This window comes from Quercus lobata, chromosome 12, assembly GCF_001633185.2.
Source record: "Quercus lobata isolate SW786 chromosome 12, ValleyOak3.0 Primary Assembly, whole genome shotgun sequence".
NCBI lineage: Eukaryota > Viridiplantae > Streptophyta > Magnoliopsida > Fagales > Fagaceae > Quercus > Quercus lobata.
The window spans coordinates 38,444,679-38,461,368 of record NC_044915.1 but is presented as its reverse complement, the minus strand read 5'-3'; the positions used below and the strand labels follow the sequence as shown (position 1 = coordinate 38,461,368).

The 16,690-nt window shown below is 37.5% G+C and overlaps 1 protein-coding gene and 1 non-coding gene across 4 annotated transcripts; one reads left to right on the top strand and one right to left on the bottom strand.

Annotated features, from left to right (window-relative positions):
* Window positions 1-5,639: 5,639 nt before the first annotated feature.
* On the bottom strand, window positions 5,640-15,378 carry LOC115970996 (uncharacterized protein KIAA0930 homolog). Of its 3 annotated transcripts, none has more exons than XM_031090657.1 (12): window positions 15,059-15,371; window positions 14,745-14,952; window positions 14,574-14,648; window positions 13,971-14,077; window positions 13,063-13,123; window positions 12,337-12,396; window positions 12,139-12,213; window positions 11,434-11,619; window positions 9,997-10,051; window positions 8,118-8,240; window positions 6,342-6,613; window positions 5,640-6,046 (listed from the first exon to the last, which is right to left on the bottom strand). In XM_031090657.1, exons 1-12 carry the CDS (start codon window positions 15,088-15,090, stop codon window positions 6,023-6,025), a joined length of 1,278 nt encoding a protein of 425 aa, XP_030946517.1. In that variant the 5' UTR covers window positions 15,091-15,371; the 3' UTR covers window positions 5,640-6,022. The 3 variants fall into 3 exon arrangements, with proteins under 3 accessions (XP_030946517.1, XP_030946518.1, XP_030946520.1); XM_031090658.1 differs by having other exon boundaries at window positions 5,685-6,046; window positions 6,342-6,574; window positions 15,059-15,378; XM_031090660.1 differs by lacking the exon at window positions 5,640-6,046 and having other exon boundaries at window positions 6,542-6,626; window positions 15,059-15,372.
* Window positions 15,379-15,524: 146 nt separating this feature from the next.
* On the top strand, window positions 15,525-15,596 carry TRNAD-GUC. Its single transcript has one exon. It is a non-coding gene; the product is annotated as a tRNA-Asp (tRNA).
* The last annotated feature ends 1,094 nt before the right edge of the window (window positions 15,597-16,690 follow it).

The following is a 16,690-nucleotide window of genomic DNA, read 5'->3' as shown; positions in this document are numbered from 1 at the left end:
TAAGTACAATGGGCCATTAATCACCTTTAACTATGCCAAATATGGACCCACATGGAGCAGGACCCTCTGTCCAACCTTTGTTGACGAGGCAGCCTGTGCATCGTTCAAGTTCGCTTTGGGATGCTCCTTTGGCAGGCAAGGTATGCACTTGTCCAAAATCATAGTATAGTAGAAAAAGTTTTCTTACTATGCACTTGTCCCTAGCATTGGCATTTAAGTTTGAAGCATATTTATTACGTGCTTAGTGAATGCTGTTATTAATACAATACTGATCTGTTTGCAGGAAGTGCTAGGTGTACTAACTTGTCGTCACCAATTTATAAGTGTGCTAGAAGGTGGGTTAGATCCTCGGATTGCCGCTTATATCGTAGATGCGAGGTTAGAGGGGCTACTTCAAGTCCCAAATATAGACCTTGACCATGCATTGATCACAACGTTGGTGGAGAGATGGCGGCTAGAGACGCACTCATTCCACTTGCCCTATGGTCAGATGACCATCACGCTACAAGACATGGAGGTTATATTGGGGGTACCTGTAGATGGCTTGCTGGTGGTGGGATTTACCCATATTCAAGATTGGGGCAACCTCTATATCGAATTGCTAGGACATAGGCCACCGAACAGACAAGTTGGTGCTGGTAAGAACACCGCAATGATAGAAGGGCCGAGGGTAAAAGCCAAATGGGTCGAGGAGCGGTTTAGCAACCCTCTCCCGACTGACGCCACTAAGGTGCTTGTGCAGCAGTATGTTTGGTTTTACATACTGGGGATGTTGGGTGGAATGTTGTTTATGGACAAGTCTGGCGAACGGCTCTCAATTATGTTTTTGCAATTTTTCAATCCAATCAACAACGAAAAGAATTGTATTTGAAGTAGTGCAGCACTAAGTTGGCTATATAGACACCTCTGTAAAGCATCAGAGAAGACAGTCAAGTAGATTGGTGGTGCACTGCTATTGGTGCAGTTGTGGGTGTGAGCGAGGTTTCCACACATATGTCTTGTGATAAGGCATCCACACCAAGCACTGCCCCCAGGTCCACTTGCTATCAGGTATGTAGAATCTTAGATAGTTACCGTTTAACATTTCCGCATTAACTTTTTCGCATGAGAATTATGTAAGTAACTAATATGAAGGTTATGTCTGTGTTGTTTGCTAGATGGAAAGGGGCTAAGTGCACAACTGAACATCCAATGCACGTCCTACGTGCCAATCATATGTCGCTTGCTTCACTACGACCAAATCAAGTATCTTGCCTTTGTTAAGGACCGTTTTGGCTTGTAGTTGTTGTACTTACAATTCGCTTTGGAATGAATAAACATTTTTTTTATTTCGGAGTTAAACATTATTGGCATGTATTGTTCACATTCGTTACACATTTTTTCTAATTATATTGTTAATATGGTTGTTTGCATCTGTTGGATCATTGCAAATTGTCTAGGAGTCATACAAGTCTGTGTTGGGTTCCCTACCCGCATATTGTAAGACAGGCCAACGCATATGGAGGTCTATCGTGCTGCTCATACATTTTTTGGTAGTTGAAGGCCATCACCCCGAACGTGTTCTTTGACAGTTTGGGATGAAGCAAGGCATACCAGTCGATGTCGATACTTCAACTGAACTTCACAAGATAACACTCCAGGGCAAGCTAGACAGAAAATGGGTTGAAGTACATGCCACACATATACTCTCGTGGGATGCACACGCCGCAACTGCAGATGTACCACCCTTTCATAAGGAGATGAGCTACAATGACGAGTATATGGTGTGGTTTCATCCTCGCACCCTTCGTCATATTACAAAAGAGATCTCATACTGTGACACTTTGGTAAGTTTACAAAGACTGTTCTATTATAAATGTACCTCACTTCATATAGTTTAGTTTAACCTACTAACACTACTTTTGTATACTTGTGACAGATTGAATCACAGTTGAAGATTATGGCAAAGTGCAAACCAAGGTCCTAGATCTACACCGACTGCATTAATGCCCTAAAAGCTGTTGAAGAGATCGGTCAGTTGACCTTGGACGATGCACGTGTTGTGAGCAACACAAGTGAACCGATTGTAGGGCGTGATCAGCAAGCAAGTGGACGTCAAGGGCATGAAGGCCGTCAATCTAGTCAACGTCATACATCTAATCGGCGTCCCACATCTAGTCAACGTCACACATCTGGTCGGCGTCACACACTCGTGCATGACCACACCATGGAGGAGGCAAATCAGACAGCAGATGAGATGTGTTTGGACACTAGATATGACTTGGGCTGCCATGCGACTAGTCCACTACCATCCATAGCGCACGATGATGCGGGTCCATCCCATACATTTGCCCATAGGGACACATCTTGGTCTCCATCCATGACTTGCGATGATACCTGCCCACCTATATCCTCTACTACATCTCCATTGCCCACCATTCGTACATCTCCTCCATCGATTACCGGCATTGCCCCCCCAGATGTACGTGATAGAGATGAGATGAAGTTCATGCCCACCCCTGGGCAACCCACCCCTTGTGCTGTCCCCCCTGAGTAAACTAGTCGAGACTTTTTGCAGCCTCCCATGACAGAACATCGTTACTGCCTTCATCATTTATGTAGTAACGTCAACACTAGATGGAACAATGAAATTTTAAAGAATCTAGTATGGAGGGCAGCAAGTGCTACCCAGGAGCAAAAATTCAATGCCACCTTCGAATTAATTGAGAATGTCAACCGAGATGTGCACCAATATCTGAAGGATGTGTCCAAAGACAAATGGGCTCTAACTATTGACAAGGGTTATAGTTATGGGGCGATGACTACAAACATCTCTGAGTGCTTCAATGGTGTTCTAAAGGGTGCTCGCAACCTGCCTATTATGGCAATGGTGAAATACACATGATTCAAACTAAATGCTTACTTCGATGATCGTCGCAATGAGAGCATAGTGCAATTGAATTCGAGGAAAAAATTGTGTAAATATGCCTTAGATATCTTCATGAGAAATAAGGAGAAGGCAGAGCATCACAAGGTGACGAGATTAAGCGCATAACAACAATCATATCAAGTAGATACACCGCATAATCTAGGGACTGCTTGACATGGGGATCACACACATGGAGTTAATCTACTACAAAGAACTTACACGTGTTAGAAATGGAAACTGTACAAGATACCATGTTCACATGTCATTGCAATTTGTATTAGGTATCGAAACGATGCAGTGCAGTACATTGACCCATGCTATAGCGTGAATGCACTGTTCCGCAGCTATGCTCCCGTTTTCCCTGCGTTGAAAGATAGATTATCATGGGCAAATCCTAAAGAAACTTGAATGGTCGTCCCTAACCCCTGATTGATCCAAGAGAAAGGTTGCCCTGTCTCAACAAGAATCAGGAATGAGATGGACGAGGGCGGGAAACCACTGAGAACCACACCATGGAAAGAGGGAGGAAGGAAGATGCAATGCGGGTTGTGTAACCAAGAGAGGCATAACCAAAGAACACGCCCTAAGCGGAACGAGGTACCGACGAGTGGTGGTCTTGCAGACTAGGTACGCTAAGTTTGAACCATGGCATCCTTCTAAATGCAACTTGAAACAAAATGCATGATATATGCCATTAGATCAAAATGCATGCTATATGCCATTCAATTATGTATTTTTGAAACTTGAGAAAAATTAGATAAAATTTTAAGGACCAAATATGGCATTTATGCTATAAGCTAATTTCCCTATAGGATGCATCCAAAAAGTCATTAGCATTGCCATTTGGTTTGTCGCAAAAATTGCATACTAATTGTTTAATGTAATGTAATGTGTAACTACCCTATGTGTAATGTAATGTTTTTCATTTTTTCCTTTCTCTTAAAGGTGTTACGTCATTTGTGGGTTGGCCATGATTTCATTTTTCTACTCAATAATACATGGTCTTCATACCCCAGGACTCCCTTCAGATATCAAGAAACAAAAAACTGCTGGAACTTTGATTTGGTTTGTTGCAGATTTAACTGAGATTTAATCATTAGCTATTCAGTCTTACCTTTTAATTTGTTTTGGATATGCACACAACACTATGGGGTCATTTCAATGTTAATACTTAATATTCCTCTTTACAGGAAATTATGTCTTATGGACACTTCTAAAAGTAATGTAATGTATACATCTACTTTCTTGTAACAATTGTAACATTCCTCTCTCTGTGGTCAAATGATTTTGTATTATTTCTTACCATTAGAAAATTTTGCACTCAATCCCTATAAATAGGTTATTTGTTGTGTCTTATGTGTGTTTCTTGTTTTATATATGTTGCAGGCATCAAAGCTCTCAACCAGACCCAATTTTCAATGTCCTCCCACACATTCAGAAGCAGAGAAAATATTGTTTTTGTCACTGTTTTTACCATTTATAATTCCTCCATATATGTAAATGTAAATGATACCTCATCAAACTTGGTTACTGTTGGAAATGCTTCATATAGTAAGGTGGAGAGATCGATGGCCATATTGAACATTTTCATTAACTTCATTCGGGTAATTTCTTAGTAAAGCCTCGACAATAGCTTGTGCAAGAGCTATCGTGATAATTAATAAAGGCTTGTGGTAATGTCTTCTACTTTCCAACACTTGCTCTGTCTTGGTCAGATAGATGGGTGATATAAAATTTTGGCTCCAAAGTGTTGATCAGAATGATGTACTCATTACATGAAAGAGATTTTAATTTTGCCTTATGCATATGACTTAATATAAAAGCACTAAGACCTGAAATTTTACTTGGGTGACATAACACAATTTGGTCTGTGACTCACTCAAAATTGAGTTAGGGTTTTAGACATTCATTGGAGACTTACCAAGTAACTAATATCCTTTATCAAAATGAATTTGTGCATGTTTTAGAATATGCATTTTGCGTGCCCTTTGAGGTGCACCACTTGGGGTGTTTGATCAAACTCAAGGTTACTTTTGTAACCATTGTCACATTGTAGATGTCATGGATCCTTAGACATATGTTACAACATTTATATTTACTTGTTTATTATATGAATTTTCCTTTCAATAGAGTCTGTGGGAGTCCTGTTAACACAATACTCGAGTCCAATAAACATGAGTATGAGTGTGGATGCTTTTGCTATAAACCCAAGCCATACTCGAGTTTATGGAGCTTGGGTACTGCTAACATAGTACTTGAGTCCAATAAACTTGAGTACAAGTCTGGTTGCTTTCAGTTGTTGTACCCAAGCCATACTCGAGTTTGTGGAACTTGGGTACTGTATATGTAAGATTACACAGTACTCGAGTCCACCACAACTCGAGTTTAAGAAGCTCAAGTACTAGCCAGCATTTTTTAATTCCCAAAATCCAACTCAACCAGTGCCACGGTGGAATGCTCACTAGGAACTTGAGTTTCTCAAACTCGAGTACTAGAAAAGTAGTACATTGCTATTTAGTTCCAAAACAGTGCTAGATTGCTACAAATTTTGCCAAAATGTGGTCTTTGGCTATTTTCACTGGAAAAGTAATCCAAAGTGTTTTTATCTGCATATAAAAATATAGGAAAATGTGAATGGTTGCAGTGTACTTAGAATGGCATTTAAAAAAAAACCACTTTTTTTTTTTTTGGTTAAATAAAAAAACCATTTGTGTACTTTAGTCCTATGACATTTTTAATGAGCCATGTGACTTAACTTAAATAATACATATGGATGGTTTGCATAAAAATTCATGCAATCAAGGTTGCATAAAAACCTTGCTCTAAAATATAAGCCTACTGAACTGTGAACTTGGCGTGACACTACATTTACTAACTTAAAATAAATTGATTTACAATATTTTAACAAAGCTATGAGACACTTGACCAAGACCAAATATGCACAGAGAGAGAGGAGGGGATTTCCATATACAACTTAGATTACAAAATAACTTTCTTTAATATTCTCGCAGGTTGCAACTCCATGCCTCTGATAGTCTCATGCTTCCCTCCCAGGTTTTACCACCATATCCATTCTGCAATTTCACGGATGCGCAAACATATGGTCCTTTTACCTTACAGGTTCACTGGAGGACTTCCCTGAGTTTGCAGTCAGGGTATCAAATTAGCAGTTCTTTCAAGCACGATAAAAGAATAAATAGATCACCACTTAGATATTCCCACAAAAAAGATCAAGATCAACAAATGGACTTATGGTTTTTAACACTTTTACTACCCAAGCAAACTTTGAGACCTGACCAACTAATGCCATTGAGCCAAATGCAGCTGGTAAATACACAAAATCATAGGAAAAAACTGCCCCTACCAGGCAAATTATGAGGAATTGAAAATAACAATGCAGATTACCATAGGAATTGGGAAACAGTTACTTCACCTTAAATAACATGTCATAAGCAATGTGTTCCCAGGGCAATGAAATGGACATTAAGCAGCATTTCAGAGGCACCATTTCATCATCAGAACTTGTGCTGGAGGAAGCAGCAGCTGCATAGGCATGTTTTGCAGCCACAGATGCAACAGATGCTGCTTTCCGAAAAATTGAGCCAATCCCAAATCCTCTTTTCGACATGACTGGTGAAAAAGGTCCTGAATCCTCTTGGCTCTGATCTGATATAGCACTTCTAGGTTCAGTATTTGACACAATCTCTGCATATATCATCTACTTCATTGTATCAATTAGTTGATAAGCACACAACACCTCTGTCACAACACAATCTGGAGACCAGAAATTAGATGTGTTCTACATAGAAACAGGTTTGGTTTGGGAAGGCTAGGGTATGCCATCCAGAACCTAGCAACGAATCCCAAAACGTACCCCATTTGATGAAATCCAAAACCCAACCCATTGTCCCCCATTAGTTTTAAAATATGAATTCTAGCAACTAACCACTGAGATCTGCAAATCAACATTCCACGTTGAAAACTACAAAGCAAATAAATCTCAATTCCATCAGTCTCACCACCTCCCCCCCCACCCCCCCCCCCCCCGGCGGGGGGCAGCAGGCGGAATCCCAACCCAAAAACAAAACAAAACCCCACCAGAGGAAGAAAGAAACCCTCTCCAAAAATCAACGGATCCCAATTCACTTTCCAAAAGTATTTAAGACATTTGTGACTTCCATTCCATTCACTTCCATTCTTGTGATACCTACTTGGAAAGGGTTAAGGCTCACAGTTGGATAGGCTTTGTTGAAGTTTTTATGGTTATTTGATAGAGGAAGTATGTGAGATTTTAGGGATTTGATAGATATTAGGAAGGGTTTGACTTGGGATTGTAAGGAAGAAGGAAAAAAAAGGGAAATTCATAGTGTTATGGGACGTTATGAACAGTGCCTGTGAATAGGGACACAAGAAAGATAAGGATAGAGAGAAGAGAAAAGGTAAAAAGAACACACGAACATGCAAAGGTCAACATGTAAGATAAGACTTATTAATAAAATAATACCCAAGGCACATACCCAACAATTATAGAATTACTAAAATACCCTACACTCTAGAATAACCAATTAAACATTTTATATATATATATGAGTGTGTGTGTATATATATAAATCCTAATTAACTACCATTGACACTTATTCTTGGGTTTTGCCTTAATCCTAGGCTTCTAAAGAAGATATAGTTTCTCTACCCATGCTATAATTAAGGCATCACTGCTTGCAGTTTGCATCATCTGATCTTAGAGGGAGAGATGTCACAAAGCATGCAAGATGAGAGAGAGGGGAGTCTGAGAAACAGTGAGTTATCAATAAGAGGAAGGAGTGGGCATTTGCCAGCTGAGCAGTGCCAAAATGAGAAGTTGATATTTGAGGCATACTGCTAGTATCCTAGGGTATCAACTGAAACCAATCCCATTGTTCAACATCTTTAATTATTGCCAAACCTAATGTACTCAGGCAGAGTGAGGTAGTATAACATGGTAAAGTCAAAAAGTTGCCATCACAAGTTTTTGTAAGAAGCAAATTATTCATGGTACATTTAAAAGTAAACGGCACAGGTTTATTCACTTTTGAAGAATAAAAGGGTTCTCATTTGTCAAAACATTTTTGGGTTCTAAGAAAACATTTCATCCAGAACATCAACAAAAAAGAAAGAGAGAGAGAAATGAAATAGTGTGTTAAAACATCATTAGCTGAAAAGAGTCTCTTACCTACAACACCAGAAACAGCAACTTCAACTTCCCCACGTCCACCAGGACCTTTCATGTACAGTCTGTCTGTTTTGCCAGGGGAATGACCAAGCGATAAAAGGCTCCCAAATCGTGATTTTCCAGCTGTATACAAGAGGAGAGGAGAAAAAAAAGTAAACAATAAAACTTATTTGGAACATTGTGGACCTTTTAAAGATACTCAGAAGAACAGAGCTGACTGAGTTGCCAAAGTTTTAGCTTGAACAGAGGTCCAGCCACAAAAGTCAGAAAAAATTTTGAACTGCTGTAGTTCACAAAGAATTTGCCTTATGTACCATACATAGTTTGCAAAGATGTGAGGGAGCATTTTAACGGATAAAGCAGAACCAAAGTAGAAATAAAGCTACTGAAAAAAAAGTTGTACGTCTGAAAGTAGGGGTGTTCAGAAACTGACCAAAACCAACAAAACCGGCTGGTAACAAGCCAAACCAGCCAATTCTGCTGTTTCCAATGGCTTGTGATTCAACTGTCACAACCAGATTTTTTTTTTTTTAACCAACAGTGGTAGTTTGGCTGTTAGCTGCCCTTTTGAATTCAAACAAACACAAATCTCTTTTTAAACAGACAGTGGCAGGCATCTCCCAGATCTACCCTAAACCCACTTTCCCTACGGACCTATTTCATCTCCTCTCTCACTCCCACTGATCTGACTCTACCAGATCTGACCTCACCAATTCCCTCTTCCTGTCTTCAACAAGAAACACAATGTGAAGACTCTAAGCTGATGCTACGCTGTTTTGCATTGTTTCCACTCCCTCTTCTGGTCATCCCTCAAGTCGGCAATGTCGTCGTTCGCACTATGTGGCCCAAACCAACCAAGCCACACTGCACCAAGAACAATAAAACCGATCCCAGAGTGGCAGGCTGGCCCCTTCCAAGAGCAGCTAAGTTGTAGTTTTTGAGAAACTGACCCTTGCAGTGCAGTGCAAAATGGTCCTGTTACTAACATAGGACAAGCCAGAACTTTTCAGCAATAAAATTAAAAGACGGGAAAATAAAGGATAGGAACCTAGGAATCAGCATCTAGGCTTGCTTGAGGTCAACACCAAGCAAGAAAAAAAAAACCACTAGTTATCAGCACCTAGGATTGGCTGAAGTTGGCAACAGACCAAAAACCAAAAGCAACTTTCATTCATCAAAATCATCTCCCTTTGATAGGAGTACATCATTTGCTTATATAGGAATACGAAAACCTAATTCTAATTGGTTAGGAAACCCTACTTATTGAATAACAAAAACACCCTAGAGTTTAAATAAAAATACTAGTTAACCTAAGTAAATACTAGGGCCTAAAATAAAAATTCAATTGATGTCCAAATAGAAATAAAACTCAGGTTAAAATAAATAGTCTCTTTTGCTTCCTGCATCAGTTACACTAAATGAACTGTACTGTCAACACCCTTACATGAGAGGTCTTTAAAATAAGACGGTACATTTATAAAGCAAGCCAGAATTGAATAAGCTAAAGTCCCAATAATAACAGCCTTCTCCAGACTACTTTATGGTTATTGAGATAGATCTTCAATCTTAAAAGAATATATTCAACATTGAATTAAAGAAAAGAAAGTTCACAACTTCAGAGTTAGATTCAAATGTAACAGTAGAACTTAAGTCAATACCAACTTAGAAACAGTATTTCACGTATCAATATTCCTGCATGTGCAACATGTAGAAACGATAAAAATATACACTTAATCTGTTCCAAACAAAGGTCATAAAAACCACTCACTGCTTTAGAAAATGAAAGTAAACATATATTAAATCCAAATGAAAAGGTGAGAAATTAATTTGATTCAAGTAATTTATACCAAAGAGAGAGAGAGTCTATAGGAAGACGTACCATCATATGCATCTCGAACCATTTGATAGCTGACAAATCCTGAGAAAAGAGTAAGCTGCAATCACAGCTGCCAGCGAGTCAAGATGTATACAGATGGATCCAGGCACCTATTTTGTGTGTATATGTGTGCACCAATGTGAATGTGTGTGGAGCATCCATACAGTTAATATACCTACATTACAACTATTCAATGCATCTTTTTCTTTTTTTTTCTTTGTTTTTCTTTTTTTCTGATAGGTACTTGAGTCGTCTCTACTAATAAGGCAACACAATTAAAACAGTGCCTTCCCTTTTTTTTTTCCAAAAGCAAGGAGAGGCAAAAGCAAAATAACCAGAGACAAAAGTAGCACTGACTGCTTTCTGATGCCTCATCATTGACATTTCTGTAAAGGTAGAATGTTTGATTCTATGAAGCTAATTTGCTCATCAACTTAATGGGAATCTTTACAGTGTCCTCTCATAATTATTCATGATATTCCAAACAGCTCATACCTGTAGTTGGTATTCTAGGCTTGGTTGAGTTTTTACTATAATATTCTAAATCCTCTTAAGCCTGGCAAGATGTTAATCACAAGTCACATGCTCCCTTGAGTTTTTTGCTACTATTATTTTGCTATGTATAAAGGAAAGTTTACAGCAAGAGTTACCATGCTCAATCATAAGACCATATTAGTCCTCAAAAGGCATCATGCAGGTATCTCAGTCAGCTCTGGTAAAAGTAATGGCAGCTATAAGATTAATTATTATATTACTTCTGCATTTATTATTCTTTCTTTTTTTTCTTCTTTTTCTGAAATTCACAAAGCCCAGTGTCTGTGTTTTCTCGCTGAGCAACAAATATTTACCCTGCAGGTTATGTGTAAGTACATCAATATTACCAATCGATTTTTTTCTGGTTACTAACAGAAGTACACTAGAGTGATGCTAAAAATACATAGCAATCAAATAATAAACTAAAATACACTTTTGGCCCTTAAAGTTTTGGGTTGTTTTCATTTTGGCCATTTACATTTCAAAACTTTTATTTTAACCCTTCATGATTGATTCCGTTTTCATATTCGCCCTACAATCCATTTCCGCTAGTAATTTGACCATCCTTAATGTGTTTATTCTACCTACAACAATGAAATTCACACACTCCACAGCATTTTAGAACTAATATTTAATAAAAAAGTTAATATAAAGGGCATTTAATGGTCAGATTACTAATAGAAATGGATGGCAAGGCAAGTATGGAAACAGTATCAAACATGAAGAGCAAGAAAATTTTGAAAAATGTAGAGGGCCAAAATGAAAACAATCTCAAAATTTATGGGCCAAAAGTCTACTTTAGTCAAAATAATAATTATGAAAAGCATTGGCTCACAAAATCAAGACTGTGGCAGGGCAATAGGCTCATAGCAGTCATTCTCATGTGTGATGAGAATTGACACAAACCTTAGTATTTTTTGTCTTTCCAGAATTAGTATCAACTCTCAAAGAGGAAGTATCACTGGAACTGGAATCTTGAGACTCCTTTTCACTACTAGATGCTGCCCCACAATGTGCATCTTCACTAGGAAATGCCGCCCCGCCATGTGCATTAAGAAGTACACAATAGCAATGGTCTATTTCCGTCAATACCTAGATAGACAGTGAAATTAAATCATATGATAAAATATTAACTTGAAAGTAGATCATATCAAAGAAAAGTGATAATCATGCAAAAATCTGAGAATGTTAAATATTTTACAGTCTTCCTGTTCCTTGATAAAGGGACGTGAAGAAGATAGTAGAAGATCAAGTGTGTAAAATTCATTGAAGAATGCCATTATTCTAGCCTGACTTAAAAGTTGATAAGGCAAAAGTGAAGCCACTATCTTTATTATGCAAAGCGGGAGTATGTTTATTTGTTCTATGAAACTAAGCATTTCAACCTGTCTTCCATTCAACCAATATAATAGCGTAATAATAGCAAAGTAGCTAGGCAAAGCAGTGTTGAGTAACACATTTGGTAATAATATCCTAATAATTATTATCCTTTGGCAAAGCCAGCAATAAGCTCAGCTGCTTAATTAAATAATTATTTAAGCAAAATAACATGTCTAGTGAAGTTAATAAAATTAGATGCAAAAAATATATAGGATAAAACAAACTTATTACCACTGCATCAAAGGTAGAATCAAAGTCATCAACTGCAAAACAGATATCCGGATAGGCAGGTGTTGTCTCCACTTCCTAGACGCATGTTAGCAACAGAGTCAGATGGAAATTGAGAACACAACTGAGGAAGATATCCTTTTTTTTTTTTTTTTGATAAGTAGAGGAAGATATCAATTTGCTGAATATATATAAACTTGCCTTTTTGGAATCCAAATGAAAATTGACACGACTTGGGGATGCATAAACCGTTTTAACAACCTGCAGAGATGTCCCAGGCCATGCTACATGATTAGATTACTATTTTAATATATATCTACATATAATATCTAAGAGCATGCAAGAGATAGTAGTTAAGCTACCATGATCTCAAGAATCCATATTTAATTTGATAAAATAATCTTGGCATAGTAGCTTTTGGGTTTTTCATGAGAGAGATCTTAAATTCCTAGATCATGGAAGCCAGACCCAATTTGTACCTTTACTAAAGGCCCCAGCCAACCCTGGGCTGATCATGTGAAGATATATGCACATTGCACATCTTAACCAAAACACAACACACGCCTTCCAAAAAGGAACTGGATTGGCCAACTCAGGAAAATTCATGAAAAAACAGATGCAAAAATGAGCATGAACATCAACTTCATACAGACATTTCAGTGCATAATCATCTTAATTTTATCCACTTCAAGTTTAGATGACAACAACATAAATTCATTATTTATCTTCTCAGCAGCAAATTGAAGTAGATGGTACTTCTCTTGATGAGAGAATCAACTTCAGTGGTTAAGAAGAATTCTCAATATTGAAAACAGACTGAACAGGGTGGCCACATATAAAAGAAGATAATAAGAATAGGATACAAAATATATCCTATTAACAACTAACTAAAGTGATATCTATTAGACTAATTAAGGCTATGGATACCTTATATATAGGTGACAATGGTTTGTCTTGCCCAGATTGATGATTCCGAAGGTCCTCATGACTGGAAAAAAACATGTTTCAGATTCTACCATAATGAAGCTATCATGCTGGACAGAAGGAAATAAGAATCCTTAGTAGCAAGGTCCTAAAACACACATCTATAAACAAGTTGCCATTTCTTTCTTGCTAATATGTGTTATTCCTGGTACATTTCTTTCTAATATATCAGGATTTTTTTTTTCAGAGTGTCAGGTGCTCTGAAAGGAATGGACAAATAAATTTTGGTACGAAAACAACTAACATATGGAACTTGAAATCCATATGGCAGGAAGCTGCAACTTTATTCTATGAGTGAAAACTATGATAAATACAACTTAAAATCTCTCAATAACAAATGTGCATGTGGTTTTGACGAGCAATACAAACTCATTCAAATAGGAATAATCCTAGAAAATTAGAAATGACGCCCCCAAGAAGACGGATAGTAACTGTCATAGATGGCCGAATCTTATATCAATTGTACGAATGGAAACAACATAAAATTCCTTGTACAAATTGAATGATGAAATGTGCATCATATAGAGTAGTTACAACAAGAACTCTCTTCCAAACCAAACCCAACCACTTCCCTTGATATGAAAAATTCACAGGGACTACAAACTCTATTTGCAAGTACTCTGAAACCATTTTATAATGCCTAATTAACAATTTAATATGACATGGTCACTTTTCTCAATCAGGGTAAAATTCCAAAAGCGGAATGAGAAATTATGATCATAATTGAGTGCTAAGAGCCCAAACACGCATATGACCTTACTTGCCGGAGAAAACTATGCAGGCAAACATCAGCAACTTGAAAGCAAAAGGGACGAAAACATCACGTAAAACAAAAGAAAAAGAAAAATTACCTGCAAATAGCCACTGTCACAGTGAATGTAGTGTGAGCAATCAAGTTCAAGTAAAATGATCGCCTCCAATCCACTTCAACAGAACTCTCACCGACTAACGTATCCAACTGGTTTTGACAAAAGTAAAGAACGTTACTTTACGTAACCAGTAAACAAGAAGATAAATGTATCGCTGTTTTCCTACACAATTCATATGATGAAAATGAATCCATTCTCCATATCTCATAGATTGATCACTTTTGTCCTTAACTCTTTTTCCATTTCCCATATGATGCATAAGTTCAAATTTAGGCACATCTCATAAACCGTGCACTAACAACATCGAAAAGATGTATAAGGAGTTGTTAACACCACATTTTCTATTTTCTCGATATTATACATGCCAAACTCCAACTTCAAATATTTCCCTAAATGCTACGAACACGCCCAATTTCACACCCTGTTGAGTTGTCAAACATATGACGGGAGCAATCACAACTTATTATGCACATACACTTTTTGTTTCAAACAATATGCAATTGCTATTAGCAAGATAATGCAATGAACTAGATCATCAATACGCACAAAGGATTTCAGTTTAAAATTTTAAAGTATTTTTTATACCTTAGGTGCCCACCTGCGAACAAAGTAAGGAGCAATAGCTTCCAAATTGTCATTGAATCCATATCCTTGGGACCCCTATTATACCAACAACAACAAAAATTTGATAAAAACAAAACGATATTGTAAATTTTTTTATAGCCAATGAATTCAAAATTTAATAAATTTGGTTACCAATTTCCTGATGAAAAATAAAAGATCGTCGTCTTGGCGACCTCTAGACTCTTTGCCGCGAACAAAATACAAATCCAAGATATCGTGCCAAAACAGCTGATCCAATTCGACGTCGTCTGGAGCACCGTCTTGTTGTTGTTGGTCCATTAATAGTTCTGTTTGCCCTAACGAGTTTGAGTGTTTCTTCACCATGTTCAACAATTCGTACCTATGTATCAAATTATTACCAAAAACAAATAAACGTAACATTTTTCCAAATTGCTACTATAACATAACAGTTGAAAATGAATTGAATTAAAATTTAATAGTAGTACCTGGACGGGGTTTCTCCTTCGTGTCCGAGCATTTTCGTTTTTTTGTATGAGTGATTTGTGTGGTAGTGAGTGGGATTTTGTTATTAATAGGTGTAATGAATGAGGTATAAAGTTTGGGAGATTGTGAAATTGGTTGTTTATCATGTGCGAGTAATGAGATGTTATGATGATTTAAGTGATAGCTGTAAAAATTTGTCTTAAGCTATGGGGAAAAACAAAAACTGTTTGTGCGAGAGAGCGCAGAGTCAGAGAGAGAGAGAGAGGAAGAGTAGACAGCGTTTACGACTTGCAGTTGGCTTCCTGAGGAAATTATTCCATGTGTCGTGACTCATAAGTAGACATTTGGAACTTGCTTTTCTGGGAGGCAGTGTATCGTCAGTCTATTCAAGGGTGTTTTCGTAAATGGAAGATATTCTTGTAAGTTAAAGGAATAATAAATATTTAGATAAAGGTTATATCAAACAAGGTCGTTGTAGTATAGTGGTGAGTATTCCCGCCTGTCACGCGGGTGACCCGGGTTCGATCCCCGGCAACGGCGATAATTGTTTTTTTACACTGTTATTCTCCAAGCAAAACCACTGGGTCATCTGGCCCAATTCACGGCCCACACTGATCCATTCTCTTTTGACAAGTCTGGTAAACTGTTACTAAGTACTAACTAAAGCCAGCCAGCTGGGCTGGGGCACCAAATCCAAACACTTATTTCAATATGGTTTCCCGGAACGACCCAAAAATATAACAAGTTGCCATTTGATGATTTGATCTTCATGCAGTTAATAGACAATTTGATTATTTTTTGGTGTTTTTTTTTTTCTTCTCCTTTTTCGGTGATACCTCTTTGTCAGTGTTATTAATCATTTCAAGGACAGTTATAGATATGCTAATAATAATAATAGGATTTTTTTTTTCTTTTTTTTTGGGTACAGGTACTTGTATTTCACTTCCACATACGGTTTCACATATACCAACAAGCTTTTTTGGCATTACAACTTTCGCACCTAGTAATTGGATTTTATATCCACAAATCAATGCCATGACCATGAGGCCAAAAAAATAATTTTATATTTCAGGAAAGAACCTTTTCCGGTGTATTTATTTATCTTGAAGTTTGGTATAAAAAAATAAAAAAATTATCTTGAAGAGACTGGTTTTTGATAAGGATAATATTAAACAAAAAGAAGGAAGGATAGCCCAAAACCATCTCTAAGTTTTTGGAGAGTTGAGACCCCAAATAGGGAGGGAGGAAATGTTTATGAGCCCATACCACATACAATGAGCTTTAAGGTTGTGAACCAAAAAAATTGTCCCTTGATACAAAACAAAAATCCTAATAAACAAGGGAATTCAAAGATGTTAAAATAGTAGGCATGAAAAAGGGAAAAAATTATGAGAGTGGGAATAAAGCTATCAAAAAGCTTCTATCACATTTTGAGAATCCTCCTCAAATTTGACAAACGAGAGGATATGGAAGCTCGACATCTTGAGGGCCAATAAGGCGACATGTGCTACACCAAGGCTAGGATCTTAAGACGAAAACAAGGATGATGGTGCAAAAGTAACCCCACCATTTGAATATGAGGTTAGATATGTGCAGAGCATTCACATTAAATGTGCTAAAATCTCATTACATCA

Coding starts and splice junctions, on each gene's coding strand:
- LOC115970996 (XM_031090657.1), bottom strand. CDS start 15,090: ATGCTCGGACACGAAGGAGAAACCCCGTCCAG. Junction 12,214..12,336: donor TTCATTTGGATTCCAAAAAG/GCAAGTTTATAT, acceptor ACATGCGTCTAG/GAAGTGGAGACAACACCTGC. Junction 6,614..8,117: donor TGCTGTTTCTGGTGTTGTAG/GTAAGAGACTCT, acceptor TGATATATGCAG/AGATTGTGTCAAATACTGAA.